The sequence below is a fragment of the Micromonas pusilla genome, assembly GCF_000151265.4.
Source record: "Micromonas pusilla CCMP1545 genomic scaffold MICPUCscaffold_10, whole genome shotgun sequence".
Lineage (NCBI taxonomy): Eukaryota > Viridiplantae > Chlorophyta > Mamiellophyceae > Mamiellales > Mamiellaceae > Micromonas > Micromonas pusilla.
Window position 1 is genome coordinate 921,797 of NW_003315891.1, and position 9,169 is coordinate 930,965.

The 9,169-nt window shown below is 67.1% G+C and overlaps 7 protein-coding genes across 7 annotated transcripts; 3 read left to right on the forward strand and 4 right to left on the reverse strand.

The window, feature by feature from the left end:
* Positions 1–727: 727 nt before the first annotated feature.
* Positions 728–1,105, forward strand: MICPUCDRAFT_51370 (uncharacterized protein; the record flags this gene model as incomplete). Its single annotated transcript, XM_003061503.1, has 1 exon — positions 728–1,105. One exon carries the CDS (start codon positions 728–730, stop codon positions 1,103–1,105), a length of 378 nt encoding a protein of 125 aa, XP_003061549.1.
* Positions 1,106–1,314: 209 nt separating this feature from the next.
* MICPUCDRAFT_51371 (uncharacterized protein) lies at positions 1,315–1,623 on the reverse strand (the record flags this gene model as incomplete). The annotated part of the gene is made up of 1 exon (XM_003061756.1): positions 1,315–1,623. The coding sequence occupies one exon, from the start codon at positions 1,621–1,623 to the stop codon at positions 1,315–1,317; it is 309 nt and encodes a 102-aa protein (XP_003061802.1).
* Positions 1,624–1,795: 172 nt separating this feature from the next.
* MICPUCDRAFT_6741 (H+-or Na+-translocating f-type, v-type and A-type ATPase superfamily) lies at positions 1,796–2,500 on the reverse strand (the record flags this gene model as incomplete). The annotated part of the gene is made up of 1 exon (XM_003061757.1): positions 1,796–2,500. A coding segment is annotated over one exon (705 nt), but the record flags the coding sequence as incomplete, so codon positions are not given.
* A 179-nt stretch (positions 2,501–2,679) lies between these two features.
* On the forward strand, positions 2,680–3,285 carry MICPUCDRAFT_51373 (uncharacterized protein; the record flags this gene model as incomplete). Its single annotated transcript, XM_003061504.1, has 1 exon — positions 2,680–3,285. The coding sequence occupies one exon, from the start codon at positions 2,680–2,682 to the stop codon at positions 3,283–3,285; it is 606 nt and encodes a 201-aa protein (XP_003061550.1).
* A 223-nt stretch (positions 3,286–3,508) lies between these two features.
* MICPUCDRAFT_51374 (uncharacterized protein) lies at positions 3,509–3,967 on the forward strand (the record flags this gene model as incomplete). Its single annotated transcript, XM_003061505.1, has 1 exon — positions 3,509–3,967. The coding sequence occupies one exon, from the start codon at positions 3,509–3,511 to the stop codon at positions 3,965–3,967; it is 459 nt and encodes a 152-aa protein (XP_003061551.1).
* A 315-nt stretch (positions 3,968–4,282) lies between these two features.
* Positions 4,283–6,212, reverse strand: MICPUCDRAFT_51375 (uncharacterized protein; the record flags this gene model as incomplete). The annotated part of the gene is made up of 3 exons (XM_003061758.1): positions 4,283–5,089; positions 5,127–6,002; positions 6,117–6,212. 3 exons carry the CDS (start codon positions 6,210–6,212, stop codon positions 4,340–4,342), a joined length of 1,722 nt encoding a protein of 573 aa, XP_003061804.1. The 3' UTR covers positions 4,283–4,339.
* A 197-nt stretch (positions 6,213–6,409) lies between these two features.
* MICPUCDRAFT_35413 (uncharacterized protein) lies at positions 6,410–7,938 on the reverse strand (the record flags this gene model as incomplete). The annotated part of the gene is made up of 3 exons (XM_003061759.1): positions 6,410–6,739; positions 6,896–7,324; positions 7,480–7,938. The coding sequence occupies 3 exons, from the start codon at positions 7,936–7,938 to the stop codon at positions 6,410–6,412; spliced, it is 1,218 nt and encodes a 405-aa protein (XP_003061805.1).
* Between the last annotated feature and the right edge of the window lie 1,231 nt (positions 7,939–9,169).

The window sequence follows — 9,169 nt, forward strand, 5'->3', positions numbered from 1 at the left end:
GCGCGGGAGGGACGACGAGCGGCGAAAAACGTTCGCGCGCGCGTTGGAAGGTGCGTTCATATTTACACTGGTTCCCATACGACCGCGTCGGCGTGGTGAACGCCGATCCTTAAGGGCTTTCTCTCCCGGCGTGTCTCTCCGCCCACCCCTCGCTTTCAATCCCCGCCCACGACGCCATTCAACTCAGCTTCTGACGCCTTTCAACTCCACCAGCATTGTTTCGCCGCGCGCCGCCGCCGCCGCCGCCGCCGCGGTTCGCGCGCGCGAAGCCGTCGCCGACGCCGCCGTTCGACGCGCCCGACCTCTCCGGTCGCCGACCGCGCGAGCTGTGCAAGGACGCCGCGATCGTGGCCGCGATCGTGGTCCGGAGAGAGGAGAACGCGCGGCGCGAGCGGACGCTCGGCGGCCCGGAGCCGCCGCACCCGGATCGAATCCCGACGGTGCTGCCGTCGGATTGGGCGCGGCAGTTGAGGTGCGTTCATATTTACACTGGTTCCCATACGACCGCGTCGGCGTGGTGAACGCCGATCCTTAAGGACTTTTCCCGGCGTCTCTCTACGCCCATTCCCTCGCTTTCAATCCCCGCCCTCGACGCCTGCCTTTCAACTCCGCTTCTGACGCCTTTCAACTCCACCCCGACTTCGCTTCGTATGGAACGACCCTCAGACGGATTTCGAGCGGGATCGAGTCGTGGCCGGAGAAGGCGTCCGCGGGCGCGCACGCGCTGATGAGGGAGATCTTGGAGATCGTCGTCGAGACCGGGAGCGCGCCGATCGATTCGGGCGATGGGAAGAAGGCTGCCGCCGGCGGCGGCGTGAGCTTGCATTTTCACTTCGAGAAGGACGACGACGCGAAGAAAGAAAACGCCGCGTCTCCGACGGCGGCGGTCCTCAAACGCATGATGCCCGCGATGCCGCGGCGGCTGTTCAACAGAGTCCAGGCCGCGTGCGCGGACGTCGAGGCCGCGATGGGCGTGGTGGCCGAGAGGCGAGTCAACTTCGCGGACGCGGGCGCGGAGAGGAGAAGGTTACGGGGCTCGAAGGACGCGTCTCTCGCCGTAGACGCGTGCAAAGCGTGCGAGGCGCTGATAGATTGGTGCTCGTAGACTGGTGATGCGTATGTTTATGCGTACACGTACTGCGGTCGTTCATCGCGCGCGTCGTTCGCGCGCTGCGCGCTCGTGACGTCTTCGCGTCGTCGTCGTCGTCGTCGTCCATCTTCTCTCTTCTTCCGTCGAAACCCTTCTTTCGTCCTTCCGTCTTTTCTCTTCAAGTCCCGTCCTGTCCACTTGAGTCGTCTCTCTCGCCTCGCGCCTCACGCGGGCGGGCTCCTTCTCGCCGCGAGCCGCTCCTCGCGCTTCCTCGCGTTTTCGCGCGCGCGCCGCATCGTGTCCTCGATCTCGAGCTCTTTCACGCCGGGGATCGAACCCAGGTCGCCGCACGTCGCGATCGCGGCGTCGAACGTCGCGGCGGGCGCGCACGAGAGGTGCGTCCACGCCGGGCTCTGGCGCTTGCCGCTCTTCCCGCAGAAGCGCAGGACGTCCTTCTCGAACTTCATCCCGCAGACGCCCTTGCACGACGCGCGCGCGTTCGGGGCTCTCTCGACCACGTACGCCTTGGGCATGACGAGCGAGCGAACGACGGAGCCGGAAGAGCGGGCGGCGGCGGGCGGCGCGCGCGGGGGCGTTTGAAAGAAGAGCAGAGGGCGAGCGGAGCGGAGCCTCGATTTCTTCCACGCAGTCGTTCTGCTGTTCTCGAATTTAAAAGCGCTCACCGCGGCCGCCGTCCTCCTCCTCCTCCCCCCCCGGCGGCCGCCGCTCTCTCTCTCTCCGCCCCGCCCCCACTCGCTCTTCCTCCCTCTTCTTCTTCGCTTTCACCATCTTCAGCCGGTAAAACTCCTCGCGCTCCAACTCGTCAAGCTCCCCCCGCACGTACGCCTCCGTGCTCTCAAGCCTCGGCGCGACGACACGTTCCAACGCGTTGACCCTGCGGTTCGTCGCGTCGATCGCGGCGTCGATCGTCGCGAACGCGGCGCGAAGCGACGCGAGCTCGATCGAGAGGCTCAGCGCGCGCGAGAACTTGACGCGAGCGCGCGCGAGCTCGAGGCCGCCGCGCTCGAGGCCGATGAGATCGGCGCCGCCGCGGCGTCGGACGTCTTTGTGAAACTCGTCCAACGCGCGGACCTCGACCCCCGCGATGTTCTCCGCGCGAACGCGCACGCGCGCGCTCGCTCGGTCCGTCGCGACGAGGATCACGGACGTGATCTTCTCCCCCGCGGCGTACTTCGCCCTCGTCAGCGCGAAGTGCGCGTCCCTCGTCGCGGCGACCATCTCGCGCTGGACGTCTCCGACGCGTCGTAGGATCTGTCGGCGTCGGAGGGCGAGCGCGTCGGACTTGCGCTTCAGGAGCTTTTGGCCTCGCCGCGCCGCGGTGAGCCGAGCCACGACGACCGCGAGGACGGTCACGGTCGGGACGACGTTCAGGCGGTTCGTCGTGGACATCGCGGCGCGCGGCGTGCGCGCGGGGGCGGCGACGAGTGTCGCGGCGTCCGAGAAGAAATAAACGCTCGTCGCGCGATTCGCGCGCGAACAGAAAAACTGAATCCGACTCATGGACGGTCCCGTCATAGTCGCCGACCGCGCCGCGGCGGGGCACGAGCGCGGCGACCCCCCCCCGTCGCATGCCCGCGAAGACGAAGGGAGGGGGCAGCATGGTACGGAGCGGTGTCACGCGCGGGATGTCCACCGGGGTGAACGCCGGCGGCGGCGGGGCGGGCATCGGTCGCGGAGGCGGCGATCCGACGCATCGGTCGTCGTCCGACCTCGGCGGCCTCGCGCCTCCCTCGCGGCCCGTCGCGCCCGCCGCGAAGTCGGGCTCGAAGCGGTCCGACGCCGCCGCCGCGAACGCCGCGACGGCGACGGCGACGGCGACGGCGCGGGAGAAGACGAAGCGCGCGAAGACGTCGACGGCCGCGGAGACGCGCGGTCGCCCGCGGACCCTCGCGCCCGCGAAGCTCGGGAACGTCCTGATGACCGCGGAGACGTACTGCGCGCTGCTGCTTCGACGCGGGTTCACGCCGCTCGTGTCGGGGGAGCGATGCCCGCGCGTGGAGGGGATAGCGGCGACGGCGACGGCGAAGGCGAAGGCGGCGACGGCGACGGCGACGGCGGCGACGGCGACGGCGGCGACGGGAGGAGGAGGGGCGAAGGAGAGAGACGGATCTGAGGTGCGTTCTATACACTGGTCCCCATACGACCGCGTTGGCGATGTGGACGCCGATCCTTAAGGACTTTGCCCGTCGCATCTCTCCGCCCACCCCTCCCTTTCAATACCCGCCCTCGGCGCCTTTCAACTCCAACTGACGCCTTTCAACTCCACCCCGACTTTCGCTTGTATAGAACGGCCCTGACGTCGTCGTCGAGGCGGAGCGACGCGCGTCCGAGCCGTCCGGGTCGGCGTCGGCGTCGGCGTCGGAGCCGTCGTCGTCGATCGCGGAGATCGCGCGAAAGATGGGGTTGAAAGAAGGCGAGTTGGAGCCGTCGATCGCGGAGATCGCGCGGTCGCTGGCCACGAAGTCGGAGGCGTCCGAGGGCGGGGAGGGCGCGACCGGCGGCGGCGGCGGCGGCGGCGCGGCGGCGGGGGAAGGACGCTCGCCGCAGATCGCCAGGAAGTCCGTCGCCGTCGGGCAAGCGTCCTCGAGCGGCGGCGGCGGCGGCGGCGGAAGAGGCGGCGGCGTGTCGGGAAGGATGACCGCGGCGGTGCCCCTCGTCGACCTCACGAACGAGCCGGACGACAGCGACGACGACGACGACGGCGGCGGCGGCGGCGGCGCGGGTCCGGCGGCGTCGATCGAGCTCGTCGTGACGCGGCAGATCGACCGGCGCGAGATCCGAGGGATCGAGGTCAGGGGCGACGACGTCGACGTCTCGTCCCTCGCGCGGAGAAGAAGGACGACCGGAGGACGATGAGGGAAAGACGCGGCCGCGGACGTCGTCGTCATAGACGACGACGGCGACGGCGGAAGAGGCGGGGGGGGCTGAGGCGCGGGCGGAGGCGGAGGGCGACGAAGGCGGAGCTTGCAGTCCACCGCGGGCGAGCCGATCGTCATCTTATAGCGTGCGATAGTGAGACTGCGACGACGACGACGCGACGGGGTAGAGAACGACGACGGACGACGACGACAACGAGTTGCCGGGGAGCGCGGAAGGACTGCGCTACCCGAAGAGTCCATAGAGACGACGTTTAACGCTAGACTAAGAAGAACGACGTCCACGATACGCTGTGATATACCTCCGTGAATGGTTACAGTACGATAAGATAGACTACTCTAGGATTCATCATCACTTCGGCAGCATGGATTTGAATTTGGAGACGATGGGCGCTTCCAAAGGCGCGGCAGGGCTCTTGAAGCTCTCTCCGGGTCCCTTCGGTCGAGGCAGCGGCGGCGGCGGCGCGGCGGCGCCCTCGGGGTCCCCGTAAAACCCCTTACTTTGTAGCGGACGTTGACCCTCAGGGACTTCACTAGATAGAACACCTTTTGTAAAAGGCGAACGACCTGGTGCCTCCTGCTGCGCCTTGATGATTTCGATCAAGCTCTGCGCGTGAGTCGCCCTTGGGGGAATCGCGTTCGACTCTCGCGCTTTTTCCGCTGCGCGCTCGGTGACGTGAACGGCTCGTTGCAGACCGTTCACGAGGTAATGCACGCCCATCGCGCCGACGCCCGCGACGACAGCGGCGGTCGCTCCAACACCCGCGGCGACGGTGCGAGGGCGAACGCCGAGCGAACGCGCGCCGCCGAAGAGCAAGGCGCCGGCGACGGCGACAGGGCCGACGTGCTCGATCGCCCCGGCTGCCGGCTTGACGTCAAGCGGCACGGGTTGCACGTAGTCGTCGACTCTCCTGCACGATTCGGTCATACGAGCTTCAAAAGTCGATTCGTCGGGAGCGTGATACATATGATCCCACCAGCGTTTAATGCCTGGAACGTGAGCGGCACCGACTATCGCGACCACCTTTCTGTGACCCCTAATGTCCTGTGCGGCGAGGTCAATCGAGTGCGCGAGTATCTGGTCGCGCTCTTCAAGTATCGTCTCGTCAAAAGACCAAAACTCACAGCCCATCGGGCACGTGGACGCCCAGATCGTCGTCCCATTCTGTGTACGGTAAGGCTTTCTCCTCGTTCGTATCATCGGAGCAGCATAGCGCAATGACATTATTGTCGACCGCGCGATTGAACCGGTGAAGAATAACGTATTCATCCACGGTGATGTCCGACCCTTTCCACGCTTTCGCAAAGGCGTCGCACACGCCCTGGGCTTCTTCGCGGGTGAATCCAGACTCCTCTGATACGAACTCTACGTACCCATCGTATAAAGCTTTCCGAATCGAATCGTACGCGGCGGTTGGACCTACGGCAAAGACTTTCGCGGCTGTCGCGAGCCACTCTCGCGGATCGAACCAGAACCAGAACCCCGACGAGGGCAACGATTTCCCTTGCTCCTTCGCCAGCGCTCTCGCGTCGGCGACGACTTTGTCGTGAAGGACGCTGCCTCTCTCGAACCGCGCCAAGAACCTGCTCACGGTGGTACTTATGTCGCGGTCGCCCAGGTGGACGTCGGCGCCGACTTCGAGCGCCGCTCGGACTGCCGCTACGAACTCTTCTCCGTCAACCACGGCGCCTCCTCCGGCGATCGCTAGTTTGATCCGGATCGCATTGAACGCCAGACTCATGAGCAGATGCATCAGTAGATCGAAGGGGCTATCACTCGTGAGTAACGCCTTCGAGAACGACTTAAACGCGCCTGAGGTGCTGCCTGCTTTGTTGTCCACGTAGCTCCACATGCGTCGTACGTCTTCACTATCCATGGATTCCACGAACATCATCATTTCGAAGCGCTTCAGGTCCAGCTCGACGACGACGACGTCAGGCTTCTCGCGTAAGATCAACTCCTGCGCCGCGACCGCGCTTCCAGGATCCGTGTGATTCACTCCGAGCACGTGTATCTACGTCGGGGGCGAGTGTGGAACGAGATGTTGAGATGTCGTCGAACGGAAGGCGAAACGTCCGAGAGACGAGACATCTCGAACGGCGACGAGACGGGTCGCGCGATGACTCACCTCGGACGTCGGACGCTCGAAGACGACCCAAGGGTATGGATAGTCCGCCGCGATGGAAGGATGCTCCGCGTGCGGAGGCGAAATCGTGCGGCTCATCGCGGGCGGCGCGGCAGGTTCTGACCCGAACGACGATGTAAGATGTCCCGTCGCGTCGGTTCAGTAAACTTTTTGGCAGGCGGACGGTCTTTTGAGAGTTTCTCTGCTCGAGACGACGTCTACAACGCTACTAGACTAATAAGAAGAACGACGTCCACGAACCCCCGCGTCAGGTCCCTCCGTCCGCACACCGCACCCTAAAACTCCACCGGCGGCAGCTCCGCGTCCGCGAGGTCCGGCAACGGAAACCTCAACGTCGCGGCGACGCCGGTGAGCTCCCCGAGCTGCCTCCCGGACTCGTGCTGCGACGAAAAAATCAACGCCGTCCCTCCGCCGCCGTTCACCTCCTCCACCAGCGTCACCCACCGCCTCCTCGCCGCCGCGTTCGCGTCGCGCAACAGCGCGTCCGTGATGAGCAGTTTGTCGATCGCGCACATCTCGTGCGCGGCGAAGACGTGCGCGGGGCCGTAAAACGCGCGCTCCGGCGCGCTCGCGAGCGTCTCGAAGAAATCGTTCAACGCGCGAACCTGTGGGGTGAAGCGATCGGTCAGTCGACCGTCTTACCGGTCAAACGTTGAAAGGGAAGCGCGGGTGAAGAGTGACGACGGGGAAAGTCCTAAAGGAACGGCGTGCACCACGCGAACGCGGTCGTACGGGGAGCAGTCTCGTCGGCGTCCGCGAACCTCCGTCGCGGCTTTCGTGTCCTTGACGCGAGCCATCACGCTCGGGTCCTCTAAAACCTCGCGCACCGCGCCCTTGAACGCCGTGGACGCGTGCACGAGCAAGAGACGCGACTTGTTCTCCGCCAGCGCTCGCAACGCGGCGCCGTCGTCCCCCCGACCCCCCGCGCCGCCGCCGCCGCCGCCGGCGTTCGTCGCCAGCCGCGAACACTCCGCGTCGACGTACCGCGCGAACGTCTCCTTCTCGAACCCCGGCCCCGCGACGACGAGACACTTAATCTTCGCGAAGTCCACGTGCCGCAACACCGCGGCGAGGACGTTTTTGTGGAATGTCTCCAGCGCTTTCTCGTACCCCATGGACGCGAGCCCTCGCTTCCGCGGCATGGACTTTTCGATCTTCGCGCGGTGCGTCGTCGTCGCGCCGCCCACGAGCTGTTGAAAGGCGTCAGAAGCGGAGTTGAAAGGCAACGCGGGCGGTGATTGAAACCGAGCGGTGGGCGGAGAGATGGATGCGCCGGGAAAAGTCCTTAAGGATCGGCGTTCACCGCGCCGACGCGGTCGTACGGGGACCAGTGTATAGAACGCACCTGCAGATTTGCGAGCCCCTCCGTCACCAGGAGCACCGCGACGTCCGCGCTCGCGGCGGGATCCGCAGCCTCCCTGAGCCGCGCGACGTCGACGACGTCCCACGCCTCCTTCTCCACTTTGATCGTTCGATTCACGTCGAGATCCAGCGTGTGATACGCGCCGAGTTTGACGTGCGGACTCTCCGTCGTGTTGCGCCCCTTGACGCGGATCGCCTCGCCGTCGCCGTCGTACTCCACGAGCTCGACGAGGACGCGGAGCTTGACGCGCACGCGCTCGGACTCCGCGGCTCCGAGCCCGCCGCTGGCCTCGCGCGTCACCTTGCGGAACGTGGACGCGGTGACGTGATCGCCCGCGCGGACGAGGTTGAAGATCTGCCAGACGTCCTCGCCCGTCTCCGGGATGACGCGGAGATGCCCGGCGCCGCCCTTCGAAGAGAAGCTCTCCTCCAGGAGCTTCATCGCGCTCTTCCTCTTTTCGCGCGAAGAAGAGGGAGGAAGGTTCGAGAGCGCGCGGCGTGCGCGGCGCCCGCGGACGGAACACTGACGCGGCGGCCGGGTGATGAGTGGGCACCGACGCGGAACTGCTCACAGTTTCTCGAGGGGGACGACAAAAAACTCATTTGACGTTCCACGACAGGACGCGAGCACTGCGACGCGCGCACGATGTCGTCGTCGTCCGACTCCGACGACAGCGACAGCGACGACGAGACGCCGCGGTTCGCGGCGGCGTGGGCCCCCTCGCGATCCCCCGGCGCGGTGTCGCTCTCCAGCCTCGGCGAGGACGGCGACGACGACGACGACGACGACGACGACGACGACGACGCGCGATGGCGCGAGGAGCTGGACGAGATGCTCGAGGCGTCGCGCGAGCGCGGGCTCGAGCGCGCCGCCGCCGCGGACGGGAAGGAGAACGCGTCGCCGCCGCGGTCGCCGCCGTCGGCGGGCGCGCGCGAGGACGAGTTCGCGTTCGCGGTCGCGCCGTCGCCGTCGCCGTCGCGCGATGACGACAGCCCGCCGAGACGGTGCGCGTCGCCGCTGCGATGGCGCGCGCCGAGCGCGCGGCGCGGGCTCGAGGACGCGCTCTCGGGGTTGGGCATCGACGTCGCGCGCGGCGTCGCGTCCGCGTCGGCGTCGGCGTCCGCGTCGGCGTCGGCGTCGGCGTCGGCGTCGGCGCGCGCGAGCCCGGCGAAGCCGCCGCCGGCGACGCGTCGGACGACCCTTCGCGCGGCGTCTCGAAAAACTTTGAACGGCGCGACGACGACGGCGGCGAAGCCGAAACCGAAACCGACGCCGACGCGGCGCCCGTCGCGCGCGCCCGCGCCCGAGGTCGAGGACGTGCGCGCGTCCATGGCGTCCACGGCGTCCTCCGCGGCGTTCGCGTTCGCGCGCGCGAGGCGTCGACATCGTCATCGCGGGCGCGGGCGCGACCCGCGTTTGTCGTCCGATCGCCGACGGCCGACCGTCGCGTCTCTGGAGATCGTCAGCCTCGGCGAGCTCGCGACGCGCGCGCACTACTCCCCGTTCGCGCACTTATGGTGGAGCGACGACGTCGACGACGATCTCGAAGACGACGCGCCGGTGCCGTTCCCGGTCGGGTACAGGATGCGCGCGCGCCTGCGCGGCGGGGACGCGCACGGTCTCGGCGGGCTGTCGTCATCGCGCGACGGCGACGGCGACGGCGCGACCGCGA